This window comes from Molothrus ater, chromosome 27 (genome assembly GCF_012460135.2).
Source record: "Molothrus ater isolate BHLD 08-10-18 breed brown headed cowbird chromosome 27, BPBGC_Mater_1.1, whole genome shotgun sequence".
Classification (NCBI taxonomy): domain Eukaryota; kingdom Metazoa; phylum Chordata; class Aves; order Passeriformes; family Icteridae; genus Molothrus; species Molothrus ater.
Window position 1 is genome coordinate 5,195,698 of NC_050504.2, and position 21,110 is coordinate 5,216,807.

At 54.6% G+C, this 21,110-nt stretch overlaps 1 protein-coding gene and 1 long non-coding RNA gene across 3 annotated transcripts; one reads left to right on the forward strand and one right to left on the reverse strand.

Moving 5' to 3' along the window:
* The first annotated feature begins 12,463 nt into the window (after positions 1–12,463).
* Positions 12,464–18,748, forward strand: ATP5MC1 (ATP synthase membrane subunit c locus 1). 2 transcript variants are annotated; one of them, XM_036399100.1, is made up of 5 exons: positions 12,464–12,580; positions 13,628–13,676; positions 14,501–14,575; positions 15,397–15,566; positions 18,565–18,748. In XM_036399100.1, the coding sequence occupies exons 2-5, from the start codon at positions 13,638–13,640 to the stop codon at positions 18,677–18,679; spliced, it is 399 nt and encodes a 132-aa protein (XP_036254993.1). In that variant the 5' UTR covers positions 12,464–12,580; positions 13,628–13,637; the 3' UTR covers positions 18,680–18,748. The 2 variants fall into 2 exon arrangements, with proteins under 2 accessions (XP_036254993.1, XP_054373430.1); XM_054517455.1 differs by lacking the exon at positions 18,565–18,748 and adding an exon at positions 17,893–18,287.
* A 746-nt stretch (positions 18,749–19,494) lies between these two features.
* LOC129046952 (uncharacterized) lies at positions 19,495–21,087 on the reverse strand. The gene is made up of 3 exons (XR_008508862.1): positions 20,781–21,087; positions 20,020–20,113; positions 19,495–19,580 (listed from the first exon to the last, which is right to left on the reverse strand). It is a non-coding gene; the product is annotated as an uncharacterized LOC129046952 (long non-coding RNA).
* Between the last annotated feature and the right edge of the window lie 23 nt (positions 21,088–21,110).

Genomic DNA, 21,110 nt, shown 5'->3' on the forward strand with positions numbered 1-21,110 from the left:
GCTCCGGGGCTCGGGGGGCTCCGGGGCCTCGGGGGGCTCCGGCCGCGCGGTGCCGGCGCGGGGCGGCTCCGCTGCGCCCCCCGAGCTTCGCCCCGGATTTTTTTCCCCCTCCGGTTGGTTTTTTGTTTTCCTTTTTTTGGCCTTTTTGTTGTTTTTTAAGGGTGTTTTTTTTTCCCCCCCTTCTGCCGAGCGGATTTCGGTGCCGTTGGGGAGGGGGGCGGCGGCCGCTGGAGGAGGAGGAGGAGGAGGAGGAGGAAGGAGAGGAGGGGAGGGGAGGGAGCGGCCCCGGCGGGCAGGGCGGTGGCGCCGGTGGCTGCGGGGCCCCCGAGGCGGCCCGGAGCGGCACCGGACACCGGGAGGGGGGCGCCGAGGGGAGAGGGCGAGCGCGGAAACGTTCGCGGGGCGAAGCCACGTGGTGGGGAGGGGGGAGGGCCGGGGGAGGGGCCGGGCCGGGGGGAGGGGAGGGGGCGGCCGCCGCTCGGCTCGTTTCCATTTATTTATTTATTTATTCGTTTATTTATTTATTCCGTCGTTTATCCGTGTGTTTGTTTGAATCCCGGCCCGTTGTTCCTCCTAGGGATGAGGGCGGGGGGGGCGCGTCCACACCCGGAATCCCCCCCCAGACCCCCCCCAAATGCCCCCCAACCCCCACCGGGGGCTCGGTCCCATCTGCTGCGCCCCCGCCCCCACCGCGCCCCTCCCCCCCCCCCCATGGCCGCCCCCTCCCCTCCCTCCCCTCCCCCCGGAGCCTCAATGGGATTTTTCTGGGTGTAAAAAACTTCGGCATCAAAGGGGCCGGGAGGGCCCTGGCGCCAGCCCCGGGCTCGCCCCCTCCCCCCGGGGCTGCCGGGACCCCCGGGCGGGTTCCGGGGGCGGCGCGGGCACAAAGGGACCCCCCCACACACCCCCCCCCCCGGCCCCTCCGTGCTCCCCCGCTGCCTTTTCGGGACAGTTTTTATTTTTAGCTCGGAGCTGGGTTGAAAATAGCAGCGAGCCCACCCCGAGCCCACCCCCCAAAGCGGCACCCCCGGGCCCCGACCCCGCGGGGCGGCGGCGGCGGCACCGGGGCTGGGCCGGGGGCTCGGGGGGCACCGGGGGCACCGGGGCTGGGCTGGGGGCACCGGGGGTTCTGGGGGCACCGGGGCTGGGCCGGGGGCTCGGGGGGCACCGGGGCTGGGGGCACCGGGGGTTCTGGGGGCACCGGGGGTTCCGGGGGCACCGGGGGTTCTGGGGGCACCGGGGCTGGGCTGGGGGCTCGGGGGGCACCGGGGGCACCGGGGCCGGGCCGGGGGCTCGGGGGGCACCGGGGGTTCCGGGGGCACCGGGGCTGGGTCGGGAACTGGGCCAGGGGCTCCGGGGATTGCGGACCAAGAGCTCGGGGGGCTCCGGGGGTTCCGGGGGCAGCGGGGGCTCGGCTGGGGGCTCTGGGGGTCCTGGGGGCTCCGGGGGCTCCGGGGCTGGGCTGGGGGCTTGGGGGGTTCCGGGGGCACCGGGGCTGGGTCGGGAGCTGGGCCAGGGGCTCCGGGGATTGCGGGCCAAGAGCTCGGGGGGCTCCGGGGGCTCCGGGACACCGGGGTTGAGTTGGGAGCTCGGGGGGCTCCAGGGCTGGGCCGGGGTCTCGGGAGGCTCCGGGGGCTCTGGGACCCCACGGCTGAGCCGGGGTTTCGGGGGGCACCGGGGGCTCGGGGGTTCTGCGGTATCGGGGGCACCGTCGGGGGCTGCGGGGCTGGGCCGGGGGCTCGGGGGAGCTCCGGGGGTACGGTCGGGACTGGGCTGGGGGACACCGGGGGGCTCGGGGGGCTCCGGGGCTGGGCCGGGGGCTCGGGGGAGCTCCGGGGGCACCGGGGGCTGAGGGTTCGGGGGGCACCGGGGGCTTTGGGGCGCTCGGGGGCTCCGGAGGCTCGGGGGACACCGGGGTTGGGTTGGGGGCTCAGGGGTCCGGGGGTCTCCGGGGTCTTTGGGATATCGGGGTCTCCGGGGGGGGTTTTGGGGTCTCCGGGGTCTTTGGGGGGCTCCGGTGGTACCGAGGGCTCTGGGGGGAATCTGGGGGTCTCCGGGGGGGTTTTTGGGGTCTCCGGGGTCTTTGGGGGGCTCCAATGGCGGCTCCCCCGGTGCCCCCGAGGCGGGAGCGGCCCCCGCGCTCTCATTAACTCTTAACGAGGGCAGCGCTTAATGAGCGCGGCTCGTAATGAGCGCGGGCAGCCCCGCCCCGGGCCCGCCCGTGAGGGAGCGGGAAAATGGGGGGAAATCCTGGAAAATGGGGGAAAATCCTGGAAAATGGGGGAAAAACCTGGAAAATGGGGGAAAATCCTAAAAAATGGGGGGAAAACCTGGAAAATGGGGGGAAAATCCTAAAAAATGGGGGGAAAATCCTGGAAAATGGGGGGGAAATCCTGGAAAATGGGGGGAAAATCCTAAAAAATACTGAAAAAAAAATTGGGGAAAAGTCCTGAAAAATGGGGGGAAAAAACCTAAAAAATGCTGAAAAAAAACCCCCTGGGGAACACTCCTGAAAAATGGGGGAAAAAACTTTAAAAATAGGAAAAAACTCCTAAAAAGGGGGAGGGGGGGGGGAACCTTTAGAAATGGGGGAGGAATCTTTAAAAATGGGGGGGAAAAATCGAAAATAAATGGGAAAAAAATTTTAAAAATATGTGGAAAAATTCTTAAGAAATATAGGAAAAAAATTCCTAAAATTATGGGGGAAAAAATCTTATAAAAATGTGGACAAATCCCTAAAAAATGTGGGAAAATTAAAAAAAAAATGAAAAAATCCTTAAAAATTGTGGAAAAATTCCTAAATAATGTGTGGGGAAAAAATCCTAAAAAATGTGGGAAGAAATAAAAAAAAAAAAGTGGGAGAAGTCTTTGGAAATGTGGAAAAATTCTTTAAAAATGTGGAAAAATAAAAGTTTTTAAAATCCAGAAAAATGCGAGAAAAAAATCTTGAAAAAATGCGGGAAAAAATCCTAAAAAATGTGGGAAAATTCCCAAGTTAGTGGTGGAGGATTGGGCTGGGCTCGGGCTGGTTCTGTGCCCCCAAAAAATCCAAGCGGATTTTGGGGTTCCCTCAGTGCTGCCCCCGTGGGACATGCTGGGTTCCAGGGGCAATTCCTTTTATTTTATTTTATTTTATTTTATTTTATTTTATTTTATTTTATTTTATTTTATTTTATTTTATTTTATTTTATTTTATTTTGGAATTTATTGGTGATTTAAAAAAAAATTATATAATCTTCATTTTGGGATTTTTTTGGGTTATTTTATTTTATTTTATTTTATTTTGGAATTTATTGGTGATTTTAAAAAAAATATATATAATCTTCATTTTGGGATTTTTGTTTGGTTATTTTATTGTATTTTATTGTATTTTATTTTATTTTATTTTATTTTGGAATTTATTGGTGATTTTAAAAAAATTATATAATCTTCATTTTGGGATTTTTGTTTGGTTATTTTATTTTATTTTATTTTATTTTATTTTGGAATTTATTGGTGATTTAAAAAAAAATTATATAATCTTCATTTTGGGATTTTTGTTTGGTTATTTTATTGTATTTTATTGTATTTTGTTGTATTTTATTTTATTTTATTTTATTTTATTTTGGAATTTATTGGTGATTTTTAAAAAAAATTATATAATCTTCATTTTGGGATTTTTTTTGTTATTTTATTGTATTTTATTTTATTTTATTTTATTTTATTTTATTTTATTTTATTTTATTTTATTTTATTTTATTTTATTTTATTTTATTTTATTTTAATTTCCCCCCCCCCCCCGGCTGAGGGGGGAATTCCCCGCCCAATAAATCAATTTACCCTCACTCGGGACACCCAAAAATGATTTTTTTTCAACCTCAAAAAGGAGACGCAGCCGCGCCCCCCCTCGGACCCGCGCTCGAAGGAAAATTCATCCAAAGGAATCCCGAAAATCCCGGGATTTGTGGGAAAACCCCTCCCGGGCTGGAATCCCGGGAATTTTTGGGTTTAATTCTGGGAAATTCGGGATCCCAGCGCTCCAAGCCCATCCCAGGCTGTGGGGGCGTTCCTGGGAATTCCAGGTGGGGGGAAATTCCTGGATGAAGAAATTAAATTAAAAAAAAAAATTAAAAAATCAAGTAAAAAAAAAAAAAAACCTCAAAATTCAGATTTAAAACCCCTCGAAATCCAATTAAAAAAAAAAAAATCAAAGTTCAAATTTAAAAAATCTCAAGGTTCAAGTTAAAAACTCAACATTGAAATTAGAAAACTTAAAATTGAAAAAAAAAAAAAGAAAAAAAACCAAACTCAAAATTCAATTAAAAGCACACAAAATTCAATTAAAACCACACAAAATTCAATAAAAATCTTCAAAATTCAATAAAGATCCCTCGATATTCAGTGAAATCGCCCCTTCCCAAAAAAAAAAAACCAAAGTGGGGATAAAAATCCATTCCCAGCTCGGGATCCATCCCCGATTCCCAGCTGGGATTTTTTGGGATTGGGATTTGCTGGATGAGGGGCAGAACGCTGAGAAATGAGAGGGGGAAAAAACCCCAAAAAATAGGGAAAAAACCACCCAAAAATGGGGGAAAAAATTCCAAAAATTGGGAAGAAAAACCCAAAAATGGGAAAAAAATCCCAGAAATTGGGAAGAAAAACCCCAAAATGGGAAAAAACTCTCAGAAATTGGGAAGAAGGACCCAAAAATGGGGGAAAAAATTTTAAAAAATGGAAGGGGGGGGAGGGAAAAAAACACCCCAAAAATGGGGGAAAAGCATCCAAAAATGGGGGGGTAAAACCACCTCAAAATTGGAATTTTTTTTGTTTCCCGCAGCTCCCAAGAGGTTTTGGTGCCGCTTTGGAAATTCCTGAAGGGAGGAATTTGGGGATTGGACCCCAAAATTGGGAATTTCCTGCCGTTTTCCTGAGGTTTCGGTGATGTCGGAGGGGAAAAAAACAACCTAAAATTCCAATTATGGGAAGGAAGGAAGGGATGGATCCATCCCTAAATCCCCGAGGTCGTTCCCAATCCCGTTTTCCCTGATTCCGGCTCCCGAATCCCTTTGGGATCCGAACTTTCCCGGGATTTTCTCCGGGCTCTGCGCGAGGCGCTCCCGGATTCCCGGGATGGAGACCCCGGGGCTGGGCGGGGTTTGCGCCGGGATTCGGGACAATTCCCGCTTTTTTGGGAATTCCCGGGGTTTGCGCCGGGATTCGGGACAATTCCCGCTTTTTTTGGGAATTCCTGGCAATTCCCGGGGTTTGCGCCGGGATTTGGGACAATTCCCGCTTTTTTTGGGAATTCCTGGCAATTCCCGGCGTGTGGAGCCGGGATTCGGGACAATTCCCGCTTTTCTGGAATTCCTGGGATTTCCCGGGGTTTGCGCCGGGATTCGGGACAATTCCCGCTTTTCTGGGATTCCCGGGGTTTGCACCGGGATTCGGGACAATTCCCGCTTTTCTGGCAATTCCTGGGAATTCCTGGGGTTTGCACCGGGGTTTGGAACAATTCCCGCTTTTCTGGGATTTCCTGGGAATTCCCGGGGTGTGGAGCCGGGGTTTGGAACAATTCCCGCTTTTCTGGGAATTCCCGGGACTTCCTGGGGTTTGCACCGGGATTTGGGACAATTCCTGGGATTCTCTGGGATTCCCGGGGTTTGCGCCGGGATTTGGGACAATTCCCGCTTTTCTGGCAATTCCTGAGAATCCCAGGAAGGAGCCGGGGTTTGTAACAGGATTTGGGACAATTCCTGTTTTCCTGGGAATTCCTGAGAATCCTGGGGCTGGGGAGGGACGAGGTTTGCACCAAGATTTGGGACAATTCCGGCTTTTCTGCGAATTCCTGGGATTCCCTGGGATTCCCGGGGTTCGCACCGGTTTTTGGGACAATTCCCGCTTTTCTGGGATTTCCTGGGAATTCTCTGGGATTCCCGGGGTTCGCACCGGTTTTTGGGACAATTCCCGCTTTTCTGGGATTTCCTGGGTTTTCCTGGGATTCCCGGGGTTCGCACCGGTTTTTGGGACAATTCCCGCTTTCCTGGCAGTTCCCGGGATTCCCCCCGCGCACATCTGGCGCTCCATCCCGCCCCTCCCCGCTCCAGATGTTCCGGGATCGCCGGGAGCGGCCGGGAATTGCTCTCACCCCATTAATCCCCCCCTAATGAGGGGGAAAATCGGGAATATGGCCCCGAGCGATGCCATAAACGGGGTGATTGCCCCCGGAGCACGCACCGTGAAGATCCCGGGATAAGAATTCCCGCTTTTCCCGGTGCTCCCGGTCACGGCCCGGCCGGGAGCGGGACGGGAACGGCGCTAATTGGCCCCCCCCGGGTGGGTAATTAGCGCCTAATGGCCCTAATGAGCACTAACGGCGGCGGCTTATGGGGAATAATGGGGAACAATGGGGGAATGGGGAATAATGGGGAATAATGGGGGAATGGGGTATCCATGGAGCAGGGAATGGGAAATAATGGGAATGGGGAACAATGGGGAAATGGGGAATAATGGGAATGGGAATGGGGAACAATGGGGGAATGGGGTATCCATGGAGCGGGATATAGGATTGGGATTGGGAATGGGGTATCCATGGAGCGGGGAATGGGGAATAATGGGAATGGGGAACAATGGGGGAATGGGGTATCCATGGAGCGGGGAATGGGATTGGGAATGGGGTATCCACGGAGTGGGGAATGGGATTGGGATTGGGAATGGGGTATGGGGTATCCATGGAGCGGGGAATTGGGAATGGATATGGGGAACAATGGGGGAATGGGAATGGGGAATGGGAATGGGGTATCCATGGAGCGGGGAATGGGAATGGGGAACAGTGGGGGAATGGGAATGGGGTATCCATGGAGCAGGGAATGGGATCTGGGAATGGGGAATGGGGTTGGGAATGGGGTATCCCTGGAGCAGAATGGGATTGGGATCTGGGAATGGGGTCCATGGGGCAGGATGAGATCTGGGACTGGGAATGGGATGTGGGATTGGGGTATCCACGGAGCAGGGAGAGCCTCTCCTGGGATGGGATCTGGGAATGGGGTACCCATGGCAATTCCTAAATGAGATTTGGGAATCCCAAACTGGGATTTGGCAACCCCAAACTGGATCTGCCCCTCTCCATCCCAAATTTCCTCTTGGAGGTCCCATTTTTGGGGAGCAAATGCTGGATTTGGGGCTGGCAGGCGCCTGAAATCCAAGGATTTCACCAAAGAAGGAGCAGGTTGGGGTTTTTCCATGGCAAAAATGGGAATTCTGGGGGGTTTTTCTGTGGAGTCAGGGCTGGAACGGCCCCATTAATGCCCCGATGCAGAAATGTTTAATTGCCATTAATGTCAATATTTTCCGAGGTGATTTCCTGCTGGGAATGGCCCCAGTTCCCGGCTGGATTTCCTGGATACCCTCAGGAGTCGGGATAAAAACGGCCCCGAGCGGCCCCGGGGCTGCAGAGGCGCTGGGAACCCGCACAGGGAGGTGAGAAATCCCGGGAAAAGGGGAATTTGGGGGAGAAAGGCTGGAATTGTGGGGGGAAAATGGGAGCTACAGGGGAAAAATGGGAATTTCTGGGGGAAAAATCGGAATTCCACGGAAAAAAATTGGAACTACAGGGGAAAATGGGAATTTCTGGGGGAAAATTGGAATTCCAGGGAGAAATGGGAACTACAGGGAGAAATGGGAATTCTGGGGGAAATTGGAATTCTAGGGAGAAATAGGAACTACAGGGGAAAATGGGAATTTCTGGGGAAAATTGGAATTCCAGGGAGAAATGGGAACTACAGGGAGAAATGGGAATTCTGTGGGAAATGGGAACTACAGGGGAAAATGGGAATTCTGGGCAACACGTGAATTCCAGGGAGAAATGGGAATTTTGGGAAATACGGGAATTCCAGGGGAAAATAGGAATTCCGTGGGAAAAAAAAAAAAAAAAAAAAAAAAAAAAAAGGGAATTTCTGGGAAAATTGTTATTCTGGGGAAAATGGGAATTGCACAGGGCAAATGGGAATTCTGGCTCTCTCTCTCCGTGGCCCTGGGGCTGGGAAGGGGAATTGTCCCGGGGCGTCCCAGAGCCGCTCCCGCCGCGAATTCCAGAGCTCGGGGAGCGGAGCGGGGCCGGGATCGCATCCCGAGGGTGCCGCAGGTGCCGGAGATCCCGGAGATCCCGAGGGAATCCCGGCCGGGAAGAGGAAAATGGCCCCGAGGGCACTGCGGGCGCTGCCGCTGCTGCCGCTGCTGCTGCTGCTGGCCCGGCCAGGAGCGACGGGCGCGGAGGAGAGCGCAGGGTGAGCGGGGAACGGGAACCGGGAATGGGAACCGGTAATGGGGAACGGGAACAGGGAACGGGAACCGGGAACGGGGAATGGGGAACGGGAATCGGGAATGGGAACGGGAACCGGGAATGGGAACGGGGTGAGCGGGGAATGGGGAACGGGAACCGGGAACCGGGAACGGGAACGGGGAATGGGAACCGGGAATGGGAACCGGTAATGGGAACGGCCCCGGGGTGAGCGGGGAATGGGAACGGGAACGGGGAACGGGAACGGGGTGAGCGGGGAACGGGGAACAGGAACTGGAACCGGAATGGGAACCGGTAATGGGAACGGCCCAGGGTGAGTGGGGAACGGGAACAGGAACCAGGAATGGGGAACGGGAACGGGAATGGGGTGAGCGGGGAACGGGGAATGGGAACTGGAACCAGAACGGGAACCGGTAATGGGGAACGGGAACCGGGAACGGGAACCGGTAATGGGAATGGCCCGGGGTGAACGGGGAACGGGGAACCGGAACAGGAACGGGGAACGGGAACGGGGTGAGCGGGGAACGGGAACGGGGAATGGGAACGGGAACGGGGAACGGGAACAGGGAATGGGAACGGGGAACCAGGAATGGGAACCGGGAACGGGGTGAGCGGGGAGCGGGGAACGGGAACGGGGAACGGCCCAGGGTGAGCGGGGAACGGGAACGGGAACCGGGAATGGGAATGGGAACGGGAACGGGAAGGGGGAACCGGGAACGGGGAACCGGGAACGGGAACGGCCCCGGGGTGAGCGGGGAACGAGAACAGGAACGGGGAACGGCCCCGGGGTGAGAGAGGGACCAGGACCGGGAATGGGAACCGGGAACGGCCCCGGGGTGAGCGGGGACCGGGACCGGGGAGCCCGGAGCCTTCTCGTGCCCCTCGGGGCGGAGTCCATGGGTTTGGGCCGGGCTCCCTGGATCAGCCCCAAATCCAGGGAATCCGCCCCAAACGCACGGGATCAGCCCCCGTCCCCCTGTCCCCCTGAGCCCGTGTCCCCCCGCCAGCCCGTCTGTCCCCGCTGTCCGTCTGTCCCGCCGTTACTCCGAGGCCACCCTGGCCAGCGATTACAGCCGCACCATGGACCACGTCCTGCGCAAGAACTTCGTGGAGTGGCTGCTGGCCCGGCGCGAGAGGAAAAGGCAGTGAGCTCCCGGTCCCAAAGCCCCGGATCCCACATTCCCCAGCTCCGCAGCCTCTGGGTCCCCGATTCCCCCAATTCCCAATCCCTGAGTCCCTGAATCCCCACATCCCCCAATTCCTCAATTCCCGAATCCCTGAATCCCAAACTCCCCGATTCCCAAACTCCCCACTTCCCATATTCCCCAGTTCCCAATTCCTGAATCCCCAAAGTCCCCGATTCCCCGAACTCCCAAATCCTGCAAATTCTCGAATTCCCTGAGTCCTGAATTCCCCAATTTCCCGAATCCCCAATTCCCCAAATTCCCCCAATTCCAGAACCCCCAAACTCCCCAATTCCCCGATTCCCGAACCCCCAAAATCCCCAATTCCCGAACCCCCAAACTCCCCAATTCCCCAATTCCAGAATCCCCAATCCCAAATTCCCCCAATTCCCCCAAACTCCCCAATTCCCGAACCCCCAAACTCCCCGAATCCCCAATTCCCGAACCCCCAAACTCCCCAATTCCCCAATTCCAATATCCCCAATCCCAAATTCCCCAAATTCCCAAACTCCCCAATTCCCCAATTCCCGAACCCCCAAACTCCCCAACTCCCCAATTTCCGAATCCCCAAACTCCCAAATTTCCCAATTCCCGAACCCCCAAACTCCCCAATTCCCGAATCCCCAATTCCCAAAACCCCAAACTCCCCAAATCCCCAATTCCCGAATCCCCAATCCCAAATTCCCAAATTCCCCCAAACTCCCCAGTTCCCAAATCCCAGCGTCCCTGGTGTTTTTCCCCCTTTGCAACGCCGGCTTTGGGATTTTCCCGTCTTTTCCCCAGCCCCTTTCCCATCCCTCCCTCCCTCCGGGATTTCTGGCGCAGCGGGATCCTGGCACCCTCTGCTGGATTTTTGGGATCACCTCGGGAATTTTTCCATTTTTTTTCCCCCCCTTTTCCTTTCCCAGCGACAGCGCGGAGCTGCTCAGGAGGGAGGCAGAGACCCCAAAAGGGGCCGGGGGTGGGGAAAATTCGGATTTGGGAACACTCGGAGCCAAAGGGTTCCCGGGATGGCTCGGGAAAAACCGGGAAAAGCAGAGGTGAGGCGGGAAGGGAAACCGGGATGGGGGAATTTGGGGTGGTTTTATGGAAATTCGGGGTATTTGGGGGTTTTTTAAAGGAAATTTAGGGTATATTTGGGGTTTCTTTAAATGGAATTTGGGGGAGCAGTTGGGTTTTTAATGGAAATTTGGGTTATTTTTGAGGGTTTTTTTAATGGAATTCAGGGATTTGTTGGGTTTTTAATGGAAATTTGGGTTATTTTTGAGGGGTTTATTAATGGAATTCAGAGATTTGTTGGGTTTTTAATGGAAATTTGGGTTATTTTTGAGGGGTTTATTAATGGAATTCAGGGTTTTGTTGGGTTTTTAGTGGAAATTTTGGGTTATTTTTGAGGGGTTTATTAATGGAATTCAGGGTTTTGTTGGGTTTTTAGTGGAAATTTGGGTTATTTTTGAGGGGTTTATTAATGGAATTCAGGGTTTTGTTGGGTTTTTAGTGGAAATTTGGGGGATTTGGGGGATTTTTTTAAAAATTGAATTCGGGGATTTGTTGGGATCCGTGCAGAATTTGGGGGTGTTTTGGTGGGTTTTTTATGGAATTCGGGGGATTTGTTGGGTTTTTAATGGAAATTTTGGGTATTTTGGGTTTTTTTTAAATGGAATTAGGGGGTTTGTTGGGATTTGTACAGAATTTCAGGGTGTTTTGGGGTTTTTGATGGAATTTGGGAGGATTTGTTGTGTCTTGTACAGAATTTTGGGGATTGGTTGTGTTTTGTACACAATTTCGGGGATTTTTTTTTGCTGTTATTTTTATGGAATTTGAGGATAATTGTAATTTTTACACTTTTCCATGAAAGCACCCCCAGAAATGAGGTTTGGAGGTGGGGGACAGGAGCCGATTTTGGGTTCCCAGAGGATTTTGGGGCCTAACCCTCAGAAAACCCCATACCAGGACTCCCAAAACCCAAAGAATTTCCCCATTTCCAGACGAAATTCAACCTTTTGGGGTCTTTATCCCATCAGGAAATATTAAAACCCAACAAAATTGAATTCAGGACTGGGAGAAGGGGATGCTAAACCAGGATATTTTTTTTTCCCTTTAACTCTGTTTTCACTGAATTTTTAAATATTCAATTAAATTAGTTAAAATTAAAATGAATTAAAATGGATTAAAATATTAATTAATATTAAAATATTAATTTTTTTTTTTCAGTTTTCCAGCTCTGGAAGGCTCCGAGGGCCTGAGGGAATTTTGGGAGCAGGAATTCCTGACGTGGCTGATGTCAGGCGAGCTCTGCAGGGCCACGTGAGTCCCTGGAAAGCCCAAAAATCCCCCAAAAGTCTGGGGTTTTTTGGGATCACATTCCCAGAGAAATCCCCAGGGGGAATTTTTAGGAATTTTGGGGTTTTTTTTTCCCTGCCAGGGCTGCGTAGCTCCAGGATTTCCATGGAATTACCACAGGCACGGAGGGAGGAGCAGGATTTTACCCGTGGTGAAATAAAGGAGAAATAATAATAACAACAATAACAATAATAAAGGAGTCATTATAGTAAAAAAAGGAGTTTAACCCCGAGCTGAAATGTGACGTTTCTGACCCCACTGAACCCTTCCTGGTCCTACAGAACCTTCTCTGATCCCAAAAAATCCTCCCAGAACATTTCTGGACACAAAAATCCTTCCCAGATCTCACAGAACACTTCCCGGTCCCACAAACCCCCTCTAACCCCACAAACCCCCTCTAACCCCACACGCCCTCTCCCCACCCGGCCTCTTCCTCCCTCCGGACTCTCCCTCACCCCAAACCCTCCCTCAGAGCCACGGGCCCCGCCCCTTCCCGCCCACCGCCAGATTGACAGCTGCCTCACCCAATCACCGAGCGCTCCCGTCCTCAACCCACCAATCACCACCCGCGTCCCCGCCCCTCCCCACCCTCCTCCTTCCCGCCATGGCCGGATGCGGGGAGGCGGGGTTTCCTCGGCGCTCGGCCAATGGGGAGGGCGGGCGCGGGCGCGCGCGCGCGGCGGCAGCCAATGGGCGCGGAGGACGCCGGGGGGACACGGCCAAGGTGACGCTGCCCACAGAGCCGCCGCCGCCGCCGGCCCGAGCGGACCTCGCGCAGGTGGGACCCGGCCCGGCCCGGCCCGCCCGTCCCGCGGCTCCCGGGGCTCCTGGACAGAGCCGCGGGCCCGGCCGGTGCTGCTGGGGTGGTGCCCTTCGCTGCCCGGCGGGCGGTGGGGCCTGCGCTGCCCTCGGGGGGTCGTGAGGGCGCCGGTGTGGGAGGGAATGGGGAGGGAGCTGCCCGGGGCAGGCACCGAGCGGGGATTAACGGGGAGGGAGGGAAGGAGGACACGGGGCCGTGCGAGGGCTGAGGGGACAGCCGGGGACACGGAGGGGACGGGGGGGAAAAGCCTCGGGGACACGGAGGGGTTAAAGCCTTGGGGACACAGTGAGGACGAAACCTTGGGGACACGGAGGTTAAAGCCCCGGGGACACAGTGGGGCTAAAACCTTGCGGACACGGGGCTTAAAGCTTTGGGGACATAGTGGGGTTAAAACCTTGGGGACAATTGAGGACACGGGAGGTAAAACCTTGGGGACACGGTGGGGTTAAAACCCTGGGGACGCGATGGAGTTAAAGCCTCGGAGACAGTTGGGGACACGGTGGGGTTAAATCCTTGGGGACAGTTGGGGACAAAGTGGGGTTAAAGCCCCAGGGACAGTAGGGGACACCGTGGGTTAAATACCTGGGGACACAGTGGGGTTAAATACTTGGGGACATTTGGGACGCGGTGGGGTTAAATCCTTTGGGGACACGGTGGGGTTAAATCCTTGGGGACACGGTGGGGTTAAATCCTTGGGGACAGTTGGGGACACGGTGGGGTTAAATCCTTGGGGACACGGTGGGGTTAAATCGTTGGGGACAGTTGGGGACATGGTGGGGTTAAATCCTTGGGGACAAGGTTGGGGTTAAAGCCCGGCACGGTCAGTGGGACAAAGCCCTGGGGACACAGAGCCGTGCTGGGGACACAACCTTGGGGACAGTGCCCCGTGCTGGGGACACAGAGGAGCTCAGGGGTGTGTGACCCCGCGGGGCTGGCCTGGTCACAGCAGCGCCTGAATCCTGCTGGTTTTGTTTAAATTTATTTATTTGTGGTTTTGTGTTGCAGATCCAGCACAATGCAGGCTCCCGTGGCGCTCCTCAGCTCCCCGGCGCTGGTAGGTGCTGCCCTGGCAGGGAATTCCCAGTGGGAATTATTTGGGATTTGGGGATTTGGGGGGTTCCTCCCCTCCGTTCCCCTGGCTGGGCTGGGATCTGGGCGGGTTCAGGCTGGCTTTGAGCAGGGAGGGGACAAGGTGACCTCTGGTGACACATGTGAGTGGCTGGCACCGAGCTCAGCCCCGGGGCTGCTCCCAGCAGCAGGGCAGGGTTCCCTTGGGTCGCTCAGGAATCCCCTCCTTTCCTGGGAGAAAATGGGGGGGGAAAATGGGAATAATGGGATTTCTGGGGCTGGCACCTCGCTGCGCTCAGCCTGGGGGGTGTGGGATTGGTCCGAGGGGCTGGAACAGAAACAGCCCCATTGATAACCCCTTATTGTCCAGTTTTGGGTACATTTGGGATGTTTGAGGGGGATTTCAATGCTGGAACAGAAACACCCCATTGATAACCCCTTATTGTCCAGTTTCGGGTACATTTGGGGTGTTTTAGGGGGATTTCAGTGCTGGAACAGAAACAGCCCCATTGATAACCCCTTATTGTCCAGTTTCGGGTACATTTTGGGGTGTTTTAGGGGGATTTCAATGCTGGAACAGAAACAGCCCCATTGATAACCCCTTATTGTCCAGTTTTGGGTACATTTGGGGTGTTTCAGGGGGATTTCAATGCTCCATAGACCACCTGGTTCTGCTGAGGGTTGGGGATGCTGAGCTGTGCTCCCAGGCAGGGCTGCAGGGTTTGGGTTGGGCTGTGGGGAAGGCTGGGGGCGGTTGGGCTGGGCTGGTGTCCCCAGGTGTCCCCAGGTGTCCCTGTCCTGTCCCTGCAGTTCCGCTGCTGCTCCAGGGCTCTGGCCAGGCCCGTGTCCATGGCTGTGTTCAGCAGGCCTGAGGAGAGCGCGCAGGTGAGGCGCCCTGGCCTTGGGCCTCGTCCTCACCCTTCATCCCCACCCTTCATCCTCATCCTCACCCTTCATCCTCATCCTCACCCTTCATCCTGATCCCCATCCTGCTCCTTCATCCTCACCCTTCATCCTCACCCTCACCCTTCATCCTCACTCTTCATCCTGATCTTCATCCTGCTCCTTCATCCTCACCCTTCATCCTTATCCTGCTTCTTCATCCTCATCCTTCATCCTGCTCCCTCATTCCCATCCTGCTCCTCATCGCGATCCCCATCCTGATCCTTCATCCCCATCCTGATCCTTCATCCCCATCCTGCTCCTTCATCCCCACCCTCATCTTCCATCCTCATGCTGTCGATCAGGACTCAACGCCCCCCTTCCCATGCTTGGTGCCAGCCCTGAGGTGTCCCTGCCCTGTCCCTGCCCTGTCCCCATGTCCCCGAGCTGTCACTGCCCTGCCCTGTGCAGCCCTGGCAGCAGTTCCGCTGTCCCCGTGTCCCCCTGTCTGTCCCTGAGCTGAACCTGGCTGTCCCTGCCCTGTCCCCTGGTGTGTCCCCATGTCCCTGATGTGTCCCCATGTCCCTGATGTGTCCCCATGTCCCTGATGTGTCCCCATGTCCCTGATGTGTCCCCATGTCCCCATGGCTGTCCCCTGAGCTGTCCCCGGTGTGTCCCGCAGGTGTCGCTGGCCGCGCCGCAGCCCCGGCGGCAGTTCCGCAGCTCGGCGCTGTCCCTGCCCTGTCCCTGAGCTGTCCCCTGATGTGTCCCCATGTCCCTGATGTGTCCCCATGTCCCTGAGCTGTCCCTGTTGTGTCCCGCAGGTGTCGCTGGCCGCGCCGCAGCCCCGGCGGCAGTTCCGCAGCTCGGCGCTGTCCCGGGACATCGACACGGCCGCCAAGTTCATCGGGGCCGGCGCCGCCACCGTGGGCGTGGCGGGCTCGGGGGCGGGGATCGGCACCGTGTTCGGGAGCCTCATCATCGGATACGCCAGGTACGGGCACAGGGACGGACAGGGGGACAGGGACAGACAGAGACAGACAGGGGGACAGGGACAGACAGGGGGACACGGGGCACAGGGACGGACAGGGCGACAGGGACGGACAGGGGGACGGGGACAGGGACAGACAGAGACAGACAGGGGGACAGGGACAGACAGGGGGACACGGGGCACAGGGACGGACAGGGCGACAGGGACGGACAGGGGGACGGGGACAGGGACAGACAGAGACAGACAGGGGGACAGGGACAGACGGGATTGGCGCCGTGTTCGGGAGCCTCATCATCGGATACGCCAGGTGGGACTGCCCCCAGAACTGGGATTTTGGGCCATTCCCCGGGGTTTGGGGCCATTCCCAGGGGTTTGGGGCCATTCCCTGGGATTTGGGGCCATTCCCTGGGATTTAGGGCTATCCCCAGGGATTTGGGGCCATTCCCTGGGATTTGGGGCCATTCCCCGGGGTTTGGGGCCATTCCCTGGGATTTAGGGCTATCCCCAGGGATTTGGGGGCATTCCCTGGGATTTAGGGCCATTCCCAGGGGTTTTGGGCCATTCCCTGGGATTTGGGGCCATTCCCTGGGATTTGGGGCCATTCCCAGGGATTTGGAGCCGGCTCTGCATGGGGGTGTGGAACAGGATGGGTGTTAAGGATATCAAATGGGTGTGTGGTGCAACATTCCCTTAAAAATGGTCCCCATTCCCTTAAAAATGAATCCCCTATTCCCTTAAAAATGAATCCCCTATTCCCCAAAAACTTGTCCCCCATTCCCCTAAAAATGGTCCCCTCTTCTCTTAGAAACCCCCATTATTTTATTAAACTAACACATTCTATTGAAACAGTCAGTTTTTCTCTTACAATAATCCATTTATTTAAGTAATCCCTTCTTCTCTTAAAGAGAATCCACTGTTCTGTTAGAAACAATCCACTCTCTTAAAAACTTTATTCTAACAAAACAGTGCTATTGTCTTAGCATAATCAATTCTATTAAAATAATCTTTATTATTCTATTAAAATAATTACTTTGTTAGGGTCATCCATTCTATTAACATGGTTATTCTCTTAAAATAATCCACTGATATTCAATTAAATATTCTATTAAAATAATCCAATAATATTAAAAAAAATTAATTCTTCTATTAAATTAATCCATTACTCTATTAATTGTTTGAATGCACCCTCCAACTGATTCCCAACTCCCCTCTGGAAGGAATTGCAGGAATTGCAGCTTGGAGCCACCAGGTGCCAGCCAAATCCAGGGTTTAACATCCCTGGAAAGAGAGAAAACCCCGGATACCCCATCCCATCCTGTGCCATCCCATGGATCCCATCCCACCCCATCCCATCCCATGGATCCCATCCCATCCCATCCCATGGATCTCATCCCATCCCATCCCATCCCATCCCATCCCATCCCATCCCATCCCATCCCAATGATCCCATCCCATGGATCCCATCCCACCCCATCCCATCCCATCCTGTGCCATCTTAACATCCCTGGAAAGAGGGAAAACCCCGGATACCCCATCCCATCCCATCCCATGGATCCCATCCCATCCCATCCCATCCCATCCCATCCTGTGCCATTTTAACATCCCTGGAAAGAGGGAAAACCCTGGATACCCCATCCCATCCCATCCCATCCCATCCCATCCCATGGATCTCATCCCATCCCAATGATCCCATCCCAATGATCCCACCCCATGGATCCCATCCCATCCCATCCCATCCCATCCCATCCCATCCCATCCCATCCCATGGATCCCATCCCATGGATCCCATCCCATCCCATCCCATGGATCCCATGGATCCCATCCCATCCCATTGATCCCACCCCACCCCATTGATCCCACCCCATTGATCCCACCCCATCCCATCCCAGCTGCTCCTGCACGGCCACGGCTCGGGGCTGCCCTGGGGCTCGTTCCCTGCATTTATTCCCTGGTGTTATTTCCTGGATTCATTCCCTGGAGTTATTCCCTGCCTTCATTCCCTGACTCTGGGCTGGTTTGGGACATGATTCCCTGTTTTAATTCCCCATGTCCATTCCCTGGTTTGGGGCATCATTCCCCATTCCCCATTCCCCATTCCCCATCCCCATTTCCCTTCCCCATCCCCATTTTCCCATTCCCATTCTCTGTTCCCATTCCCAGGAATCCACCCCTGAAGCAGCAGCTCTTCTCCCCCATCCCCATCCCCATTTTCCCATTCCCATCCCCATTCCCATTTTCCCATTCCCATCCCCATTTTCCCATTTTTTTCTCACTCTATTCCCATTCCCATTCCCATTTTTTCTCACTCTGTTCCCATTCCCATTCCCAGGAACCCCTCTCTGAAGCAGCAGCTCTTCTCCCCCATTCCCATCCCCATTCCCATTTTCCCATCCCCATTTTCCCATTTTTTCTCACTCTGTTCCCATTCCCAGGAACCCCTCTCTGAAGCAGCAGCTCTTCTCCCCCATCCCCATTCCCATTTTCCCATTCCCATCCCCATTCCCATTTTTCTCACTCTATTCCCATTCCCATTTTCCCATTCCCATTCCCATTTTTTCTCACTCTATTCCCATTCCCATTCCCATTTTCCCATCCCCATTCCCATTTTTCTCACTCTGTTCCCGTTCCCAGGAACCCCTCTCTGAAGCAGCAGCTCTTCTCCCCCATTCCCATCCCCATTCCCATTTTCCCATCCCCATTCCCATTTTCCCATCCCCATTCCCATTTTCCCATTCCCATTCCCATTTTTCTCACTCTGTTCCCGTTCCCAGGAACCCCTCTCTGAAGCAGCAGCTCTTCTCCCCCATTCCCATCCCCATTCCCATTTTCCCATCCCCATTCCCATTTTTTCTCACTCTATTCCCATTCCCATTTTCAGGAACCCCTCTCTGAAGCAGCAGCTCTTCTCCCCCGTTCCCATTCCCATTCCCATTTTCCCATCCCCATTCCCATTTTCCCATTCCCATTTTCCCATTTTTTCTCACTCTGTTCCCGTTCCCAGGAACCCCTCTCTGAAGCAGCAGCTCTTCTCCTACGCCATCCTGGGCTTCGCTCTCTCCGAGGCCATGGGGCTCTTCTGTCTGATGGTGGCATTCCTCATCCTCTTCGCCATGTGACATCCCAGGGGACAGCCCCTGCTGCTGCTCCTCCTCTCCTGCCAGTAAACCACGGATTTCTCTACACAATTCCCTGCTCTGGGCTGCTTTTTGGGGGGGGGGGTTTCTGCCTTTATTTTTCACCTTCCGGGGTGGAAAATCCCCAGCTGTGGGGTGGGAGTGGGAACGGGGAGAGAGGAAAATGGAAACGGAGCCAAATCTGGAAAAAATCCCCGGAAAAAATCCAAAATCCCCCCCAAATCTGGGCCTTGGGAAAACAGAGATTTGGGGTTGGGTGTTGGGATGGAATTCCCAGAGGAAACTCCATGGATTTCTCTATGGAATTATTCCCTGTTCTGGGCCTTTTTTTTGCCTTTATTTTTCACCTTCCGGGGTGGAAAATCCCAGCTGTGGGGTGGGAGTGGGAACGGGGAGAGAGGAAAATGGAAACGGAGCCAAATCTGGAAAAAATCCCCCCCAAATCTGGGCCTTGGGAAAACAGAGATTTGGGGTTGGGTGTTGGGATGGAATTCCCAGAGGAAACCATGGATTTCTCTATGGAATTATTCCCTGCTCTGGGCTTTTTTTTGCCTTTATTTTTCAACTTCCAGGAGAGATCCAGGGTGGAAAATCCCAGCTGTGGGGTGGGAATGGGGAGAGAGGAAAATGAAGGTGGAGTCAACTCAAATCTGCAGAAATTCCCCCCAAATCTGGGCCCTCTGAGAAAACAGAGGTTGGGGTTGGGTGCTGGGATGGGATTCCCAGAGGAAACCACAGATTTCTCTACAGAAATCGCTGTTTTGGGGGTTTTTTTTTGTCTTTATTTTTTACCTTCTGGGGGAGATTTTGGGTGGAAAATTCTCAAGTGGAACCCGACGATGGAGTGAACTCAAATCTGCAGAAATGCCCCCAAATCTGGGCCCTGGGAAAACCAAGCTCCATGAGGAGAGGTTGGGGTGGATACTGGGGAGAATTCCTGGGAATCCCATCCCTGGAATGTCCCTGGGTGGGACATTCCAGGTCCCTCCCCTCCCAAATTCCCGGGAATCCCGGGAATCCCGGGAATTCTCAGCTCTGGAGCTCCCCAGGTCCCTGCTCAGAGCAGAATTCCCACAAATCCCCGGAGCTGAGGGATTTCAGCCCCGGCTGGTCCCTGCCTCATCCCCCTGAAAGCCTGGGGCCGGTCGGGGAGGAGAAATTCCCATATCCCACCCAAATCCCACCCAAATCCCAGGATTTTGGGGGAGGCCGAGTTGGATTCCCACCCAAATCCCACCCAAATCCCACCCAAATCCCAGGATTTTGGGAGAGGCGGCCGCGCCCTTCAGGAAAGGGAGCCCGGAGCGAGCTTGGCTCGTTACCTGCTTGGAGTAATTAAATTAATTAATGCAGCCACTCCTCTGCCCAGAGCCGCGGGGCAGCGGCTGTGACCTCCCTGGGAATGGGAACGCGTTCCTGGGAATGGGAACGCGGGGATTGGTGGCTCTGTTTGGGGGCATTCCTGGGGACATTTCTGGGAATGGGAAGGGGACACGGGGAATGGGACACAGGGAATGGGACACAGGGAATGGGACACAGGGATGGGTGGCTCTGTTTGGGGACGTTCCTGGGGACATTTCTGGGAATGGGAACACAGGGATGGGAATGGGACACAGGGAGTGGTGGATCTGTTTGGGGACATTCCTGGGAATGGGAATGGGACACGGGGAATGGGACACATGTAATGGGACATGGGGATGGGTGGCTCTGTCTGGGGACATTCCTGGGGACATTCCTGGGAATGGGAAGGGGACACGGGGAATGGGACACGGAGAATGGGACACGGGGATGGGTGGCTCTATTTAGGGACATTCTTGGGGACATTCCTGGGAATGGGACACAGGGAATGGTGGATTGGTTTGGGGACGTTCCTGGGAATGGGACACGGGGATTGGTGGCTCTGTTAGGGGATGTTCCTGGGAACGGGGCGCAGGGATGGATGGAACTCCTGAAGGAGAACTGGGCTCAGCAATCTCTGAGGTTTGGAGGAAGGTTTGGCTGAGGAAACAGAAGGGACTGGGAGAGGGACGATTCCCTGGATTGTGTGTCCCCAGAACAACAACAACAACAACACCACTGTTACCTGGGCTGGGTTACAGTAATCCTCCCTCCGAGAGCGGGATACAGAACTCCTGCGAATGGGAAACAGAATTCCCAGGAAATGGGGGAAAACAGAATTCCTGGGATACAGAATTCCTGCTGTCCCCAGGATGGGATGCAGCCCTGGCACAGCTGCCCAGGCCCCTGGAGGGGCCAAAAGCCAGAGGGGAGGTGACACTTGGGGACACGGTGAGCGGTGGCTGGGGGTGGTGATCCTGGGACCAGCGAGACTCCCGGCAGGAAAGGATCGCGCAGGATGATCCCGGCCCTGCCGGACCCCCCCAGTCCCACCCTGCCGTCCCTCAGAGTTGTC

What these genes read in the sequence shown, in the direction of transcription:
- ATP5MC1 (XM_054517455.1), top strand. Translation starts at nt 13,638, where the DNA reads ATGCAGGCTCCCGTGGCGCTCCTCAGCTCCCCGGCGCTG. An exon ending in TCCTCAGCTCCCCGGCGCTG is followed by an intron (nt 13,677 to 14,500) that starts GTAGGTGCTGCC and finishes CTGTCCCTGCAG; the next exon opens with TTCCGCTGCTGCTCCAGGGC. An exon ending in CTCATCATCGGATACGCCAG is followed by an intron (nt 15,567 to 17,892) that starts GTACGGGCACAG and finishes TCCCATTCCCAG; the next exon opens with GAACCCCTCTCTGAAGCAGC.